At 33.6% G+C, this 20,921-nt stretch overlaps 1 protein-coding gene and 1 pseudogene across 1 annotated transcript; one reads left to right on the forward strand and one right to left on the reverse strand.

Moving 5' to 3' along the window:
- Positions 1-399: 399 nt before the first annotated feature.
- On the forward strand, positions 400-1,659 carry LOC141520165 (cyclin-G1 pseudogene; annotated as a pseudogene).
- Positions 1,660-19,743: 18,084 nt separating this feature from the next.
- LOC141522807 (olfactory receptor 11G2-like) lies at positions 19,744-20,709 on the reverse strand. Its single transcript, XM_074236252.1, has one exon. It carries the CDS (start codon positions 20,707-20,709, stop codon positions 19,744-19,746), a length of 966 nt encoding a protein of 321 aa, XP_074092353.1.
- Positions 20,710-20,921: the final 212 nt, after the last annotated feature.

The following is a 20,921-nucleotide window of genomic DNA, read 5'->3' on the forward strand; positions in this document are numbered from 1 at the left end:
GAAAGCTACTCACATAGAAATATATTTACAAAAATATTTTTAAGAAAAACAAGTACATAATTTCACAGATATCAGTTTAAGACTTTGATTTAGAAATGTTCAGTGACTGTATTGTCTAGTGATGTGTTACTTTATCTGACATTCAAAGTTTATGTATTTGGGCACTGACCCCTTAGCTGTATTCTGTATTACACCTGTCCAAACATTATATTCTTTTCCTAAGTAGAACTGTTCTTTTTCAAAAGTACCTATTTTTGCTGAGCCCTCCGCGGCCTGGGACCGGCGTACTCCTCGCTGGCTGCAGCTGCTGCCCCGGGAGACCCCTCTCCTCTCTCCTAGATAGTTACCACGTCGTCCGGGATGTTTGAACTAATTTTTCAGGGTGAGGAGAGGCGTGGCCCCGGGGAGGGGAGGCTTGGTTTGGAGGAAGAGCTGCCTGGAGGAGCTCAAGATGATAGAGGCCCTGGTAACAACTGAAGCTCAGAAACTGCTGCACCAGCTGAATGTTCTGTTGGAACAGGGTCCAGATGTCAGCCAAAGGTCTGTGGCTTGAGACTAATTGAATTTGCTCATGATAATGGCCTTTGGATGACTGCAAGACTAAGAGACTTCAAAGTGAAAGACCTTCTTAGCCTCACTCAGTTCTTCGGCTTTGATTCAGAGACTTTTTCTCTAGCTGTGAGTTTACTGGACAGATTTCTATCTAAAATGAAGGTACAGCCCAAATATCTTGGATGTGTGGGATTAAGTTGCTTCTATCTGGCTGTGAAATCAGCAGAGGAAGAGAGAAATGTCCCATTAGCCACTGATTTGATTCGAATAAGTCAATACAAATTCACAGTTTCTGACCTGATGAGAATGGAAAAGATTGTATTAGAGAAAGTGTGTTGGAAAGTCAAAGCTACTACTGCTTTTCGGTTTCTACAGCTCTATTATTCACTCATTCATGAGAATTTACTATTTGAAAGGAGAAAGAATCTGAGTTTTGAAAGACTGGAAGCCCAACTTAAGGCCTGCCACTGTAGGATTATGTTTTCTAAAGCAAAGCCTTCTGTATTAGCATTGTCTACAATAGCACTGGAGATTCAAGCACAGAAATTTATGGAATTGACAAAATGAGTAGAATGTCTACAGAAACATTCTAAGATACATTGCAGAGATACGACCTTCTGGCAGGAACTTGTAGCAAAGTGCCTAAGTGAATACTCATCAAACAAGTGTTCTAAACCAAATGTTCAGAAGTTGAAGTGGATTGTGTCTGGGTGTACTGCATGTCAGTTGAAACATAGTTATTACAAAATTGCTCATCTTCCAACAATCCCTGAAACTGGGTCTTAATAGGATTCTTATGGTGAAAAAATTCAACGATTTTGAAGGCTTATTTCACATAAGAACTGTGGACTTCAATATTAGAATGGATTTAAGCTGTGAAGCCTGAAACACAGCAACTAGGTTAGCATTGATGTTTTCAGATGAGGGGAAAAGAGGTTATAGCTGGAAATCAGTTGTGTGCTGTGGTTGCAGATGTGTTCAGGACTAAATTATGATCCTCTTTTGAAGCATGTTTGTAAAAACTCAAATGTGAAACCCCAAAGTAGATTTAAGAATGGGAGACTATACTGTGAATTGGTAGTTAATATTGATCCAATTTAGTAGTATCTGGATTAGTATACCAATTATAGATAGTATTGATGGCAAGGTGGGAGTGACTTTTAATGTTATTTGAATTGTGATGCAAGTTCATATCAAAAACAGAACAACTTCAGAAAAATGGTTTGATGCACTTAGTGTAGTTGGGTTACTAGTCTTTGAGGCAGTATATACAGTCTTGATAAAGCCTTATACAACTAGATAATCCAATAATTCTAAAGATTTATTTTTGGCCATATTTTTCATTTAAATTTGATTTAAAAATTCTATTAAAGTTGTCGACAGACAAATTATATTTAGGTGATCTTCAACCTTATCCTAGAACAAGTGATATGGTATACAAAGTTTTATACAGAATGAATTTTCTCTCAATATCTAACCCCTTAGGAAAAAAATTAATTTGTTGTACAAGCAACTCTCATAGTCTGCCACCCTGAAACCTCAGCTGTGTCCTTCTAAAACAATACATGCTAATGCTAACACCAGAACTTTAAAAAGTACTCTTGGTATGAAACTGGACCATTGGTATAGAACTTTGTATTTAATAGCAATACATAGGGAGTATGCTATTGTCATAATGCTCCTGTAACAATTAGATTTGAGAGACTAAAGTGAGTTTTCTGTCCAGATTCAAGTAAGCAGCAATTTAATTTAACGTGGTAGTTGGAACACTTAAGGCTTGTTATAGGTAAATGAATCTAAATTGACATAGGATTTGGAAAGCATATATTTAATCAGTGTAATATATATATATATATATATATATATAGATAGATAGATAGATAGATAGATAGATAGATAGATAGCTTAAGTTCTATATAGCTATAACTAGTTCAAATTTCCCTTTGACATCATGTTATGGGGGAGGGAGAAAAACTTTCCTTTAAAGATAAACCAAAGAACCACAGTATTGTCTCATGCTTCATTTTGTAAATCATTTTGCAGACACACTCTTCAGTTACTCCTAAACATCTAATTTCATTGAAGAATTTCCTTTTTAATTCATCAATGCAAACTTAAGTTGGCTGAAGTAACCTAACAAAGTACCATTGTATTCGGGTACTAAGAAAGTGACCTTTCAATAAAACTATTGAAATGCAAAAAAGTATCTATTTTTCTAGCTACAGGTAAAGTTTTTTTCCAACAATCATTTTTTTGGCAAGGTTTTGAATTTCACATTTTTCTCACTCTCTAGTTCCTCTACCTTTCCCTGATGGAGATCAGACTGATACATATTTTACATATATGTATATATAAATATATGTAGTTTTTCTGATTCTTCTTTCACAACATCATTGGTATGGAATGATGCTGTGAAAGAGGAATAAGAAAAATAATCATGAGAGGGGGAAAACCCATAAAGCGTAAAACAGCTTTTGAAAATTGAAAATGATAAACTTTGTTCTGCATTTAGACTCCATAGCTCCTTCTTTAGGTATGGATGGTATTTTCCATCACAAGTACAATTGTCTTTGATTATTGTACTGTTGAGATAAGCAAGTCCAACTTAGTTGATCATCACACAATGTTGCTGTTAGTATGTACAATACACTTCTGGTTCTGCTCACTTCAGTCAGCATCAATTCATTCATGTCTTTCCAGGCTTTTCTGAAGTACTACCCTTCATGATTTCTTACAGATAGTACTCCAATCAAATTCATATACTTCAATTTGTTCAGCCATTATTCAATTGATGGGAACTCCTGCAATTTCCAATTCTTTGTCACTATGTATCATTTTATATATTAATATAGAATGTATTAGAATTTTAATGTATAGTTAATGTATAATAATATATAAAGCTAATGTAACTTAGATACCAACTCTTCTAAGAAAATTGGATAAAAAGGTTTTTCTCATTAAAATTCTTTCTTTCTAATCTTGGGTGCATTAATTTTGTCTTTGCAGAAGTTTTTGAATTTCATTTAAAGTTATTTCATCTTTTTTATTGGCTCTATATTATGTTTAATTAAGATTACATCTATTTATAGCTTAGGTAAATATGCTTTTCTTTTAATTAATAAGTCTTTAATATTTTGGTTATGGATTCATTTAGAATATGGAATATAGAGTGAGGTGTCAGTCCAAGCTTTATTTCTGCCATATTGTTTTTCATTTTCCTTCGTTGTTTTTAATCAAATTGAGGGGTTTATTCCTCACTTTTAAAAGATTTTTTTTACAAATAGAAGATGATTTTCTGGGAAGAGGAGTGACATATTTGGAATTGAACATAATATAAAAACAAAAATAATGATATAAACTTCAAAAGAAGAAAAGACATATGGGTGTGCTGTTAAAGGTGATTGGGAAGACCTTTTATAGTTGCGATAAGTTCCTGTCATTTCTGATTCCTTTCTTTACCTTCTCATTACATTTCTTCTCTGTTTTTTAATATATTTTATTTTATTATATTCCCCCCAGTTGCATGTAAAAACAAGTTTTAACGTTCATTTTTAAAAATCTGAGTTCTAAATTCTTTCCCTTCTTTTCACATTTCTTCTGCACCCCCATTGAGTCATCAAATTATGTGACAAACATTAAAATTGCATAGTCAAGCAAAAAAATTTCCATAATAGTCATGTTTCAAAAGTAAATATGGATTACCCCCCCCCCTCTCAAAAAAAGAAGCCTCAAGAAAAACTAAGTAAATGAAAGTTGGGTCAGTCTGGTTTCAGCCATTATTCAATTGATGGGCACTCCTGCAATTTCCAATTCTTTGTCACTATGTATCATTTTATATATTAGTATACAATGTATTAGAATGTTAATGTATAGTTAATGTATAATAATATATAAAGTTAATGTAACTTAGATACCAACTCTTCTAAGAAAATTGGATAAAAAGGTTTTTCTCATTAGATGTTTAGGAGTAACTGAAAAGTGTGTCTGCAAATTGCTTTACAAAATGAAGCTCTCTCTATGGGGATGGATAACATTCTTTATCATAAATCCTTCAGAACTGACTTGGGTCACAGTACTGCTGATAAAAGGTAAGTCATTCACAACTGAACATCCGGCAACATTGCTATTACTCTATACACAGTATATTTCCTTTTTGAATCTTCTCATGTAAGTTATTCTAAGTTTTATAGAGTTCATTCTGCTTATCATTTCTTAGAGCAGAATAACATTCTGGCATAAACACATATCACGATTTGTTCAATTGTTTCCCAATTGACAGACATCCCCTCAATTTCCAATTATTTGTCACCAAAAAGTGTCACTATACATTTTTCATTCATATAAATCTTTTCCCTTCCCATTTTTCATTTCTTCTGAGATACAGAAGTAATAGTGGCATGACTTGGCCAAACAACAGCATGGTTTTGTGGTTCTTTGAGCATTGTTCCAAATTGCTCCATAGAATTGTTTAATCATTTCACAACTTCTCCAACAGTGCATTAATGTCTGTGTCCTTACATTTCCTCCCACATTTGTCATTTACCCTTTCTGTCCTCTTAACCAATTTAATAGGTATAGGATAGTATCTTGACATTGTTCTTATTTGCATGTCTCCCATGAAAAGTGAGTTAGGACATTTAAAAAAATATTACCATAGAGAACATTGATAACCTCACCCAAAACCTCTTCATTTCTTTTGATAATTCATTATTTGTGGAGTGATTATTATTTTTTATAAATTTGATTCCATGTTTGAGAAATGAGGTCTTTGTCAGAGAAACTTGTTTCAATATTTTTCCCTAAGTTATTATTACTAGTAGCATTGCCCTCTACTTTTTTTCCCACACCCTCCTTTATTCTATTTTTTCTTTCTCCTTTCAAGCCTATTTACCTCAAAAGTGTTTTGCTTCTAACTACATTCTCCCACAATATGCCCTCTCTTTTATCACCCGCCCTCACATATCTCCCATCCCCTTCCCCTCCTACTATCTTCAAAAGGAAAGATAGATCTTTATACCCAATTGAGTGTGTTATTCCTTCTCTGAATCCATTTTGATGAGGGTAAGGCTTACTAACTTCCCATCACTTCTTGTCTCTTCTCCATTGCAGAAACTTTTTCTTGACTCTTTTGTGAAATAACTTACTGCATTATAGCACTCCCCTTTTTTCTCTCTAAATATGTTCCTTTCTCAATCCCTTGACTCTATTTTAAAAATATATTATCCCTTTCTATTGTGCTTCTATTGTGCTCTGCTATATATATATATATATATATAATATCATCTTAATTGTCATAATAAATTATAATATTCATATGAGTTATCACTATCATCTTCCCACATAGGAATATAAACAGTTCAATTTCCTTAAGTCCCTTATGATTTTCCTTTCCTGTTTACCTTTTAATATTTCACACAAGACTTTTATCTAAGAATAAAATCCTCTGTTCATCTCTGGTTTTTTCATCAGAAAAGTTTGAAAAACCCCTATTTCATTGAATCTCCATCTTTTCACCTGAAAAGATATTGCTCACTTTTGCTGGAAATTTTATTCTTGGTTGTAATCCAGAATTTTTTGTCTTCCTGAATATTATATTCCAAGCCCTAGGATTCTTTTATGTAGAGGGTACTAAATCTTGAACTGTCCTGATTGTGGCTCCACAATAATTGAATTGTTTCTTTCTGGCAACTTGCAATATTTTCTTCTTGACCAGGGAATTCTGAAATTTGTCTATAATATTCCTGTGGTGGGGCTATTTTGTAATCTATTTCAGGAGGTAATTGATGAATTCTTTCCATTTTTATTTTACCCTTTGGTTCTAGAATATCAGGATAATTTTCCTTAATGAAAATTTATTGAAATATTATGACTAGGCTATTGTGTTTTTGATCATAGATTTTATGTAGTCCAATAAGTTTGAAGTTATCTCTTCCAGATTTATTTTCCAGGTCAGTTGGTTTTCCAATGAGATACTTCATTTTTAATCTTTTAGTTTAGTTACTTTTGTTTCTTGATTTCTCACAAAACATCATCTTCCCTTTGTTCCAGTTTATATTTTATTTCATTTCATTTCATTTCATTTCATTTCATTTCATTTCATTTCATTTCATTTCATTTTATTTTATTTTACTTTCTTTTATTTTATTTTATTTTGCCAGGCAAAGGGAGTTAAGTGGCTTGCCCAAGGCCACACAGCTATGTAATTAGTAAGTGTCTGAGACTGGATTTGAACCCAGGTACTCCTGAATCCAGGGCCAATGCTCTATCCACTACGCCACCTAGCTGCCCCAGTTTATATTTTAAGGAATTATTTTCCTCAAGGAATTTTTGTACCCCACTTTTCCATTTGAGCAATTCTAATTGTTAAGGCATTCTTCTTCTCATTGACATTTATACTTCTTCTTCCATTTGGCCCAGAATGTTTGTGTGTGTGTGTGTGTGTGTGTGTGTGTGTGTGTGTGTGTGTTTCCTTCAACAAGATACTGACTTGTTTTTCATGATTTTCCTGAATTATTCTCATTTCTTTTCCCAATTTTTTCTCTACCTCCTTACTTGATTTTTATAATTTTTTTGAAATCTTCTGTGTCCTGAGGCCAATTCATATTTTTCTTGGAAGTTTTGGATGTAGTAACTTTAACTGAGTTCTTTGAGTGTGTGTGTTTTGATCTTCCTTATCCCCATAGTAGGTTCTGTAATCAAATTCTTTTTATTTTATTTACTCATTTCTCCAGCCTATGATTGATTTTAACTCTTTATTAATGGAGAGCTATGTTTCCAAGGTGGAGGGAGTACTGTCCCAAACTTTTTTCATAGATACCTCTAGGGACCTGAAAGTTTTCAATTCTTCCAAGGTGGGATGATCGAAGGAGAGGCTTTTATACTCTTTTTCCTTTACTTTAGTCTGTGACTGATCAAAAGCACTCCTTGCTATCCTGAAATTGTGAGGATGGTCCCAGTACCTTGCAGCAGCAAGTTCTGTTGTGCTACTGCTCTTCCTCTTCCTGAGACTGTGTCTCAGGACTGAAACTGAGATCTAAGTATGGGCAAAGCAATAGAATCCTCTCTCAGTGATAGCAAAGAGGGTAATCTCCTTCTGATGCTCTTACTGTCTATGAACTGAGAGCTCCAGAAGCAGTGACCATATTTACTGCTGACTCAATGGCTCCCAATGTCTGCTCCTAATCCTCTAGACCTGGGTCTGTATTGCTGAGGCCTGTGCTTGATGGTATTCCATTCTCAACTGGAAGTGGTACAACAGACTTTTCTTGCTAATCTTCCTTGCCTTTGGCAGTCTCTGGATTCACAGGTCTGGAAACCTAGGTAACTGCTGCCACTGACCCAGTCAAGTCCACAGCTATACTATGCTCCTTTCTCACTCTGGTGTGTAATACCTCCTCTCCTCAGTGGTGAACAGTCATGTTAGCATTTTACATACATATTTTTGATAAACATATTTACATATTAATCATATTTGGTATGAGGAATTAGGGTTAAGAGAAATAGCTACATAAGAGATAATTTTTATAAAGTGTTCATCAGATCCTGAAGTTTGTTTTTTTCTATGTTTTGTTTTGTTTTTCTTCCTCTGGATAGGGATAATATTGTTCATAGTTGCTCTAATACAGTTGTCCTAGTTCTCTGATCTGCAAGGAGCTGCATCTATTAAGGCTGATCATCTCACAGTGTTTTTAGTGTGCGTGTTGTTCACTTGGTTGTGCTCTCTTTGCTCAGCATCAGATAGATCCTGTAACTCATTCCATGCTTCTCTTGAGTCTGACCATTTATGGTTTCTTACAGAACAATAATATTCCATAGTATTCATGTACCATAACTAGTTTAGCCATTCCCCAATTGATGGGCATCCCCTCAATTTACAATTCTTTGCCACTACAAAAAGAACTGCTATGAATATTTTGGAATATGTTGTACTTTTCCCATGTTTTATAATTTCTTCTGGATATAGACCTAGAATTGGAATTGCTGGGTCAAGGAGTATGAAGAATTTTACTGGTTTTTTTGGGCATAGTTCCATATTGCTCTCCAGAATGACTGAATCTGTTCATAACTCCTCCAGCAATACTTCAGTGTCCTAATCCTCCCACAACTTATCCAGCATTGATCATTTTCCCTTTTTCTCATCTTGGCCAATCTGATAGGTGTGAGATGATACCTCATTTTTGTTTTAATTTGCATTTCTCTAATCAATAGTGATTTGGAGTCCAAAGAGATGTTTAACATTGTCATCTATTTTCTTCATTCTTTTGATTTTGTTTCATTGTTTCATGATTTTTCATAAATTCTTTAGCTTCCATTTGGTGAATTCCAAATTTTAAAAAATTATTTTCATCATTGAGTTTTTGTATCTTCTTTTTCATTTGTCAATTCTGTTTTTAAAGACATTCTTCTCATTTATTTTTGGAACCTCTTTTACCATTTGACCTAATCTTTCCTTAAGGTATGATGTTCTTCAGCAATTTTTCTTCATCTTTACCAAGCTATTGACTTCCTTATGATTTTCTTTCATCATTCTTATTTATCTTTCCAATTTTCCCTCTACCTCTGTTACTTGATTTTCCTAATCCTTTTTGAGTTCTTCCATGACCTGAAAACAATTTGTATTTTCTGAAGGCTCTGGATGTAGGAGCTTTGACATTTTTGTCTTCTGAGAGTGTGCTTTGACCTTCCTTGTAACCATAGTAACTTTCTATGGTCAGGAATTTTTTCTGTTGTTTGCTCATTTTCCAAAACAATTCTTGACTTTTAAATATTTGTTAAAATAGGGTTTTTCCTTCCAGGGTGGCAAACACATTGTCCCAAGCTTCAGGGGTTTTGTGTAGCTGTTTTGAGAAATATTTCTAGTGACTTGTAAATTTTCAAATTTTCAAGGTGGAACGATCTAAGGAGAAGTTGTTTTCTACTTTCCTTACTATTCTCTGGTGTATGAGTCACGTTAAGCACTCTTTTAATGCCATTGAATTGTGATGAGGGCCCCTGTTTCACTTTGGCCAGAAGTTCTGGTGTGCTATTACTCATCCTTGAACTGCAACTGCCACCTAGGATTATGATCCAGATGCCAGTATAGACAAATCAACAGGTTTCTGCCTTAGTGCTTGCAAAGAGATCTATATAATATCCTTTTGATGAACTATATTCCATTACCATTTATGGACTGAGAGGTCTGGAAGCAGCTGCTGCCACTACTGCTTCAGTGATGCCTGGTTTGTTGGGACCCAGACTGTGCTGATTCACATTGCACTCAACTGTTTTCTACTCTCACCCAGGTGTGCTATCCCTTTACAGCCGACCTTTTAAGTTTTCTTGGACTGGAAAATTGTTTCCCTTTATACTTTCATGGGTTTTTGCTGCTCCAATAATCATTTGACATTATTTAAAGGAGTTTGGGTTTGGGGAGAGTTCAGGCCAGTTGTATTTTCTCTGGCATATTAGCTCTACCCTCTGAAAAACAGGTTTTTGGGGGCATCTAGGTGGTGCACTGGAGAGAGCACTGGCCCTGGAGTTGGGAGGACCTGAGTTCAAATCCAGCCTCAGGCACTTAATGATTGCCTAGCTGTGTGACCTTGGGCAAATCAATTAACCCCATTGCTATAAATAAAAAAAGAATTTAAAAAATTTTTTTTCTGATACAACAAAGTTTTAAAAGAGAAGAAACCTAGATGTTTCATTTCTACTTTTGGTGTCCTGAGACCTGAGATGCCTAATGCTGGTACTGTCATCATTAAGATTCTGTTACTTAAAGGCAGTTGAAGTATTTCCCATTTTGGAGGTTATGAGAAGACATTTCAAGAACCCATTCTTTCTTGTTCTTCTAAAGTCACAATCTTCCTACCTTGAATTGTGAACTACCTTGGTAATTCACAGTTTTAAAACACTTTGAAGTTTATAAAACATGTACATTATTTCATTTGATCCTCACCATAACTCTGAAAAGAAAGGATTATCATATTATCATTACTCTTTTTTTTGATAAAGAACATCAGGATTGAGTGAGATTAAATGATTTGTTGAGGGTCATAAATCCAACAAGCTATCCATTATAGATTTCTTTATATATTTTTATATATGCTTTCTTTAATTTATGCAAAATCACTAAATGTGAGTCAGTACTACCCAAGAAGAAAAGGATAAAGAGTCAAAGAAAGCTTCTCTGTATGTCTTCTATTATTAAATATAAGGGGTTATCTTGCTTTCTCATACTTGTATCCCCATTGCATAATACAATGGTTGGTACTTAGTTGATGCTTAATAAACATTTATCCATCCTTTCATTATTTCATAGCTTTTGACTTTTGCAAAAGGTCATTCATCAAGAGCTATAGTATTCATCTTAGCTTTAGAGAAATGATCATCTAAAACTGGGATTCTTAAGTATTTTTCTTTTTGTCAAGGATCCCTTTGCTTTTGTTGAAATCTATGGACTTCTCTGAATAGTACTGTTTAAAAAATTATGATTGAAGGAAATTCTAAAGTAAGATTGGAAGTTAATACAGTTGTAGTATTTTACCACCTAAAGTTCAGAGACCTCTTGAAAGAGTCCATGAACCTCATTTTTGGAACCTCTGATCTAAAGATAATCTTAAACTGATCAAATGGACAAGACAGGCTTCTATAGGAATAAAACATGGAGGATATTATTGTATACCTCTTTGAAAACTGTTATTTTTTCATAAATATGTTTCATATGTCAAGAAGGAAAGTTATTAATAATTAAATCTGTCAGAATTCCAATTCTATAGCAAAAGAACATGAAGTTGGAAAAATGTGATGGAAAATTTATTAGTGCAATATTAAAATTCTATACCATAAAATCTCAAGATTGGTGAAATTTTATCATAGGATTGGGCACAAACCTGGGAAAAGAATGCAAAAATCTATCTTATATATGATTCCCCACCCCCCCAATCTTCATCAAGTCAGTAATAAATGTTGCTATAGGCTAGGCACTCTGCTAAGTACTGGAGATGCAAAGAGAGGCCAAAAAGGTCATGCTTTTAATGATCTCACAGTCTAATAGTGAATACAGCAAACAAACAACTATGTTTATATAAGTTATATATGATATAAATTGAGTATAATCAAAGAAGGAAGGTACTAGGATTGGAGGGAAAGACTTCTTTCAGAGGTGAGATTTCCATTGCACCTTGAAAGAAGCAAGAAAAGCCAGAGGGCAGATACAAGATTACAGGCTATACCACAGTAACAAAATGTGGTTCTGTTCCATCTTTGTTCTTGCCTTTGTTCTTTTCCATTAAATAGTTTATTGTATCTAGCTGTTATAAAATAGACCATGCTTCACTACTTCACTTCCTATAATAATATTCTCTCTAGGGCATTTTGCTACTTGTTTTCTGTTCCATTGCCCTGTAATTTCCTTCACCCTTACCCTCGCCCTTGCTTTTACTTCCCCTCTCTCACTTCTATGTGTACCCCACCCATGCCCATTTTCAACTGATTGGTCTGATCTCAACAATGGAAATTATAATATCACACTAACTTTGTTCCTAGAAAAAATAGTGTCAATTGACTTTCCTAGAATCAACTCATCATTCTTCTTTTTAATAAAAAAAGTTACTTAGGGGGCAGCTAGGTGGCACAGTAGATAGAACACCGGCCCTGGAATCATGAGGACCTCAGTTCAAATCTGACCTCAGAAACTTAATAATTGCCTAACTGTGTGACCTTGGGTAAGTCACTTAACCCCATTTCCTTAAATAAATATAATTTTTAAAAAACAGCAAAAATTTTATTTATATATTTTTCCAACTATATGCAAGGAAAAGTTTCAACAATATCTTCTTGTAAGATTTTGAAGTTCACATTTTTCTCCCTCCTTCTTTCCTCCCCCTCTCCCTGACAGAGAACAGTCTAATATAGGTTATGCATGTATAACCATGTTAGACATTTACCCATATTGATCATGTTGTGAAAGAATAATCAGAACAGTAAGAAAAAAAACATGAGGGGGAAACACCCACAAAACATTCATCAAATTTTAAAAATTAAACATAGTAAACTTTGGCCCATAGTTCCTTCTCTGGATGCGTATGGTATTTTCAATCACAAGTCCTGTAGAACTGTTTTTGATTATTAAGCTGCTGAGATGAACAAATCCAATCCTAGCTGATCATAGCACAATGTTACTGTTACTGTGTACAAAGTTCTGGTTCTGCTCACTTTAATCAGCATCAATTCTTGCAAGTGTCTCCAGGTTTTTCTGAAGGCCTGTCTGGCAAGATTTCTTGGAAAACAATAGTGCTCCATCACATTCATATATTGCAAGTTGTCCAATCATTACCCAATTGATGGACATCCCCTCAATTTTCAATTCTTTACCACTTCAAAAGTAGCTGCTATAAATATTTTTTGCATATGGGTTTTTTTACCCTTTCTTGTGATCTCTTTGAGATACAGACTTAGTAGTGGTATTGTTAGTTCAAAAATTACATGCAGTTTTATTTCCCTTTGGGCATAGTACAAAAATGTTCTATAGCAAATTAAAACTTCAACAATACATTAGTGTGGTTAGTTTTCCCTCATATATTACAATGCTGGTCTTTTTCCTTTTTTGTCATTTTAGCTAATCTGATCTTTGGCAGGTGGTACCTTAGAGTTGCTTTCATTTGCATTTCTCTTATCCATAACATTTTAGAGCATTTTTTTTCATATGACAATAAATAGCTTTAATTTTTTTTATCTGAGAATTTCCTATTCCTATTCTTTGATCATTTATCAATTGGTAAATGATTTATATTCATATAAATTTTGTTCAGTTATCTACATATTTTAGAAAGGAATTCTTTTTTTTTTTTTTTTTTTTTTTTTTTTTTGCAAGGCAATGGGGTTAAGTGGCTTGCCCAGGACCACATGGCTAGGTAATTATTAAGTGTTTGAGGCTGGATTTGAACTCAAGTATTCCTGACTCCAAGGCCACTGCTCTATCCACTGTGCCACCTAGCTGCCCCAGAAATGAATTCTTTATCAGATATAAAAAACTGTAAAAAATTTTCCCAACTTACTGCATTCCTTTAATCTTGGTGGCACTGATTTTATTTATTTATGTAAAACCTTCTGAATTTAATGTAATCAAAGTTGCTATTTTGCATTTTATAATGTTTTCTATCTTGTCTTTGATTAAAAGTACTTCCCCTTTCCATAAATCTTACAGATACATTATTCCTTGTTCTCCTGCCTGGCTTATAGCATCACATTTTGAGTTAAAAACTACACCCATTTTTTCATTATCTTGGTATAGGGCAGGGCTGTCCAAAGTGCCCTAATGTTTCCTACCTTGCAATTTTGTGTGACCCCCTGTGGGTTTACTAAATGCTTTAGTAAATAAAGTTGAAATAACACAGAGCTTTCACTAAAATAGCAAATCAAAATATATTGTCTGTTTCAGTAAAAATTTTTAAAAGTAAAGTTGGACAGCCCTGGTATAGAGTATGAGATGTTGGTCTTTGCCTAGTTTCTGCCATGCTGGTTTCCAGTTTTTCCCAGCATTTTTTGTTAAAGTCAACTCATTTATCTTAAAGTCCTCCCAGACATTGCCTGGTTGCTGCGCTGAGATTTATATTGTCTCTAGTATAATGTAAGCCCCTGAAGTGATGGGACTGTCTCATTTCTGTAGTACTTTGCACAATACTTATCATGTAGTAAGTACTTCTAATAAATGCTTTTACATGCACTCCTTCATTTCAATTTCTTCTGGTTTGTACTTCTCTGTCATCTTCTTTCCTTTTAGAAACAGAAGTCACATACTATCCTTGGCTTCTGCAGTCTAAGCCTAGACTGAATTGCCAAATGTTGCTGAACGTGATAGGATTCTCCAGTCCAAATTGAGGGTATATAGATATTCTCTAGGTATGAGTGTTCTGGTTCTTGTATTCTCCTTAGATTGATAGAATGATAACTCAAGCTTGTATAATTTTTAGAGTTTGGAACCGTAGTCTCCACAATAATCTATTCTCTAAGATAATGTAAGAATGAAGCAGAAAACTGAATTTCAGAGGGGTCAAATGAGTTACCCAGGTTCACATTGCTAGTAAATATGAGAGCCAGGATTTGAGTAAAAATCTAACTTCAAGGTCAAGACTCTTTCTCCTGCACTAAATGCAAGAATCATTAAAAAGTATCATGGTATTCTTCAGGTTTATGATGTTTTTCTCTTTTATTCCCTGAGAAGATGGATTTGAGAAATGTAATAAGAAAAGCAGGTAGGAAAATCTTGGGGAATCTTTCCTGGAACATGTATATAGTCCTTGTTTCTCATATTCGCTCTCTCTCTCCTCTCTCTCTCTCTCTCTCTCTCTCTCTCCCTCTTCCCCCCCCCATTTCTCTGTTTTTTTTATGAGGAAGAAAGGGAAATGGAGCTTTCTAGATAGGCATGAAGAAAATGTGACTCTTTTGGTATCTTAGATATCTTCTTTGTGTAGGTTTTGTCATTCAAATCTAAATAGTAATAGTAATAATCTCACAAATGATGAGAACATCACTCTAAGGGGCAATGGACATGCAAGAAGTTCCCTAAGAATGCAGCAGCTTAGTTTATAACTCCATTAGAAGTTATAAAAAGTGAATCTCAAAGGAGTTTCTTTTTCCAGATTTGGATATCAAGTTAACACATCAACAATGAAATCTCAGAGGATGACATAATATATATGTTTATTTCCTTATTTATGGTTACTTGAAGTTTGAGTCTTTTACCCTTGAGCTCTGAAGTTTGTGTTTGCTCAATTCACAAGAGTATTTTTAAGTTTTACTGATTCTCAATGAATTCATAAGTCTTGTTATTCCCAAAAGGATAGCTCATTTGCAGAGATGATTTCTCATCTATTCTTCTTACCTCCTCAATCCTGAGGGAAATAATTAAAACAAAAGAAGTAGTTTCATTCATTATAATAATTAGAAGTTATGGTTTCCAAGGAAGAACTAATCTTTGACCCATCCAAATTAAAGACCTAAATGAGTGTATAGATAAGAAGAATGTGACTAATAGAGAAGGCAAATAGAAAAAAATCAGAATATTCTGCATAAATAATACCAAATATAAAAACATGAAATTAGGTTGAGAAATGAAAAAGAATTTTTAAACACTGAATTCAGAAGTAGTAAAAGGGATACATGAAAAGAGAATCCTTATCTTTCCTCAAAGATCAATTCAGATGTTAATTCCTCTTTGAGATATTCCCTTAACTTGCCACTTTCTCTCTCTCTCTCCTCAAATTACCTTTGTATTTCACCCATATACACATTTTGTATCTTCCCCTCCCCAACATCATTAAATATAAGCAACTAGAGCTCAAGAATCATTTAAAATTTTTGTCCTTATAGCTACAGTAGTTATCATATTGTTTTAAACAGTATATCCCAAAAGTCTAAGTACAATTTTAAGCTATTAATGCTAAATGATTATTAAACTATTAAAGTTGAAACCTGCAGTAAAATTTTTTGGGTCATGCTGCATATTGTAGTCACCTCATAAATATTTGTTGAATTGAATTAGTCATTAAAAATAAGTTTTTATTAATAAATTCATCTACCTATATGTATATAGCTACACGCATATAAATATGTATATATATATATATTTGTGGACATATATATGTATATATGACTATATTTATAGATAAAGTCAAACTTTATCTTTAAGAAACAAAAGTCTTTCATGTTTGTCTTTCTAAATCTCCTCTGTTGCCACAAGATAGTATCTGGATGGGGAAGATTTTCAAATTTTTGTGGAGTATTTTAGAACAATTAATAAGGCACAAAACTCCTGAATCAGGAAAGGGGACCCCTTCTGACCTAATGAAATTCCTTATAGTGCTTCTCTATTGCTAATGTTTTAGAGGTTTTGTTCTTCATTCTTGAAGAAGCCCATGACATCAGGGAGTTGATGCCATGACATGAACATGAATTGGATTTGACTGAGATGTTGCGGTACAAAATCATCAGCCTCACTTTCTCCTCCAGTCAACTGGCTCCAATTGCCAGATATGAATCAGGATGACTGGAGATTGTTCTGGATGTGAAGTTATCAGGTTGAGTGACTTGCCCAAGGTCATACAGTTAGTGAGTGTCTGAGGCCAGATTTGAATTCAGGTCCTCCTGACTTCAGGGCTGGGACTCTACCTATTGCACCACCCAACTGTCTTTATCCATAATGAACATGACATGAAGCAATACTATAAGTTGATGGGTATTCCCCTGATAGGATTATCAATTCTGATCCCACATTATTCTCTGTTTCGATTCTATTAGAATGCTTCTCTAACATTCCACTTGATGTCTGGTTCCAAATTGGGCCCCATGCACGCATAACTGAAATTCTAGAGAAATAAAAACATTTTGTTAACCTTATTCCATTTGTTATTTCTTTAGAACAAATTCTAAAGGCTAACACATGCTAACGTAATTTCATGTGTTCCTTATTATGATAAACTCTGGAGGTTAACATATGTTCACTTAATTTTATTTGTCTTTATTAAGGACAAACTCAAATATTTTCACACACACACATATACATCAGATCAGAAGACATTAACAAAAAATTCACAATGTAAGAGTTGCAACTTATTAATAACTACACAGATTAGTTCACTAATGCTAAACAAATTAAACTAAAATAACTCTAACTTCTCTCCTCACACCTAGAAAATTGACAGAGATGAAAATAATGGATGCTCTTTGAAGAAAGGTTTATGGAAAAACAGGCACACAAAAACACTAAGTTTGAAACTATAAACTAATCCAATAGATACAGAAAGCAATTCAGAATTATGTCTTTTAAAAAAGTGATTAATTTTTAGCATCCCTTCACTTAATAATCTCATTATTAAATATATATTAAACAAAGACCAACAATATGAAAATGAGTTAAATTTTCCAAATAATTTATACAGAATTTTTATGGTAGCAAAGAATATAAACAAAGTGGGTGCCTATTGATTCAAGATTGACTGCTATGGAGACAAAAGAGAATACTACTATGATATGAGAAATGACACTTAAAAAGAATTATGACTTTTTTGTGCTTCATGTATGATTTATATGAATCAATTTAGACTTATTTTCCATCAGCTTGACTACTTAGGTTCAGCTCTACCATATCTTTTCCCTTCCTACTATATATCTTTCAGCTATGTTTTCTGTGTGTTCTCCCATTGGATGTTAAGCATATAAAATAGAAATGAATAAATGAATAGCTGATTAAATATTTTTTTGAAATCAGTAATTTGATTTTCAGGAAACACTATAAAATGAAAGATAACACATAGATGAAATCAAGGGCCAGAGTAGAATTATTATGTAAAAATCAGAGTAGTAATCATGATCTCAGGTGAAGTGAAAACTAAAATAGATTTAATCAAAAGAGAAAAATTGGGAATTTACACTGTTAGCAGCTGTATTCATTTTTTTTAAAATTTAAAATAATTTAAAATAGTATAAATAATAAAAAATAGTATAAAATGCCTGAAAGTAAGCCTGCCAAAACAGACACAGGAACTATATGTTCAGAAATATGAAACACTTTTTCTACAAATAAAGTCAGATCTAAATAATTGAAAGCAATATTTTTGTTTCTGGGTAGGTAAACCCAATATGATCAAAATGACAGTTTTACCTAACTAATCTATTTATTCAATGTCATACCAATTAAATTACTAAAAAAATCTTGTTTAGTTAGAAAAATATTGCAAAGTTTACTTGAAAGAACAAAAGGTCATGAATTTCAAAGAAACCAAGGGGAAAACTGTAAAGGAAAAAGGCCTTATCTGACCTTGAATTATGTTATAAGAGTTGAACAGTAATTGTTGAACAGTAAAATGTATAATTTTGATTTTTGAATTAAAATTTTTTTATATAATAAAACTAATGTAGTCAAGAAAAGAATTAGAAAAGAAAACTGAGGGAAAAAACTTCCATAGATAATATCAGATAAAATGTGACTTGGTGTTACTGTGGTATAGGTATATTACTGTCATGTAGGAAATAATGTTCTAGTTGATTTAGAAAAACATGGGAAGACTTCAGAAAAGATGCTATACACCTTAAGAAAAGAGATAAATGAAAATAAGTACACTGTGATCTCATATTTATGTGTATGAGTATATATGTATATGTTTATCTTCATGTGTATGTGTATAGATGTGTGTATAAACGTGTGTGTGTGTGTGTGTGTGTGTGTGTGTGTGTGTGTAATTGTAGCCTTGTTTAGAATGGGGGGGGAAGGAAAGGGGAAAATTGTGTAAAATTACACAGCAGAAAAAAATAGAAGACCTATAAGGAAGCAAAGAATAGCTAGGTAGTTTGGGAAATAATGGATAGAATTTATTGTTTAGGTTTCTTGAAATAGAAATTTAATGATTTATACTGAATTCTCTTGTATGTTCTATTGTGCACAGGACATTTTTCTTTTCTTGTTTTATATTCAAGTTTTTAAAAAATGCAAATAAAGGCAAACCCCTCCTTTCTGCCTTTATGGAGATTTGAGGGAGGGGTCTATAGGTTTGAAATATTGCATATACTGTTTGACTTTATATATATATATATATATATATATATATATATATATACACATATATATTATTTTCAATAAAGATCTTTACTTTTAAAGTAATTGTTACAATTGAAGGCTTTCTGGGAAGCAGAAAGAGGAGGGAAAAGTTTAGAAAGAAATATAATGTAAAATACAAAAGTTGTCATGTAAGCTTTAAACAAAAAAAAGCAATATGAATGCATTATCACAAGTGGTTAGGAAGACGTTTTGTAGTTATAGCTACATTCTTGTAGTTTCTGGGATCTTTCTTTACCTCTCCCTTCTCAAACTTATAGCCTAATTATGAATGGTTCTTTGTCTTTTTATTTCTTCATGAACTATAATTACCTGACAAATGGGACAATCATTATAGCTTTACTGTACCTTTTCATTTGATATTCAAAATGACTCCTATTACCATGCAAAAATGGGATATTATATATATGTATATATAAATATATTCTATATAAAATTTTATAAAAGAATTTTTCATTTCTGACTTTGACTTCACTTGTTTGTAGAGTTTTATTTTAATTATCCCCATGGATCAGTTATTCTTCTATTTTCTTAGTTCATAATGGGTACATAATTCTCTTTACTGAATTCTGTTATACAAAAAACTTGTGTAAATACTATTCTCATTTCTTGGGTAATTTAGAGATTCTTTGGGACAATCCACTGAAGAGTTTTTTAAGAGCTTTCTTCATATCTTTGTTCTGGAGACTGTAGATCAGGGGGTTAAAGAATGGAGTTGCCATGGAGTAAAACAACGTTATAAACTTCTGCATTCCAGACTGTTTCCCAGATCCTGGGCTAGCATACATCACCATGACTGAACCATAGAATAGAGACACAACAGTGAAATGGGAGGCACAAGTTGAGAAAGCCTTATTTCTTCCAGATCCTGATGGTACTCGTAGTACAGCTCTCAGGACATGGGTATAGGAACCCAGTATGTAGAAGAAGGTGATGAAGATGATCAGAGAGCTGATGGTGCCACAGGCCAAAGTAGTCTTGGGAACTGGGGCACAGGACAGGGCTAACAATGGCCCCAGATCACACAAAAAGTGATCAATGATATTTGGACCACAAAAGGGTACCTGTGGTACTAAGATCACAGGAATCAGTAACCAGAGGAAGCCACCCATCCAACAGAAGAATGTCAAGTTAGCACAGAGGCTATGGGTCATGATAGTGGAGTAATGTAGAGGCTGGCAGATGGCAAGGTACCTATCAAATGCCATCACAGATAAAAACAAACCCTCTGAAGCACACATTGAGAAGAAATAAAATTGAAACAAGCAACCAGTATAGGAGATAGCTTTCATTTCAGAGAACATGTTGGCCAACATTTTGGGGACATCAGAGTTAACATAACAGACTTCTAAGAAGGAGAAATTGGCCAAGAGAATGTACATGGGAGTGTGAAGCTGCTGGTTTGACCACACAGCACAGATAATAGATGTATTCCCCATGATTGTAAGGATGTAAATGATAGAGAACAACATAAGGAGAATGGTTTGAATCTCTTTTTGACAATTGAAACCCAAGAGAATAAATTCACTTACAGTCCAAGTGATATTAGCAGCCACTGACATTCTCATTTCTCTATACTCTGTGAAAATAAAAGGAACAATTATGACCTGAACACTCATTTGATCTTTTACCCTCTCTTCCCTTTCCTCTTTCCTCCTACTTCTTCCCATCAATCTGCCTTCACCCTTCTTGTCCTGGTCCACTATTCATGATCCTGAAATTATGCAATTTGTAAAAAATAAGCAGAAGAAATTGGACAATTTAATGTAGCTTCAACAAT

Source organism: Macrotis lagotis, chromosome 4 (assembly GCF_037893015.1).
Source record: "Macrotis lagotis isolate mMagLag1 chromosome 4, bilby.v1.9.chrom.fasta, whole genome shotgun sequence".
In the NCBI taxonomy this organism is placed as follows: Eukaryota; Metazoa; Chordata; class Mammalia; order Peramelemorphia; family Peramelidae; genus Macrotis; species Macrotis lagotis.

Excerpts from the sequence above, each read along its gene's own strand:
- LOC141522807 (XM_074236252.1), bottom strand. The coding sequence starts at position 20,709 with ATGAGAATGTCAGTGGCTGCTAATATCACTTGGACTGTAAGTGAATTT.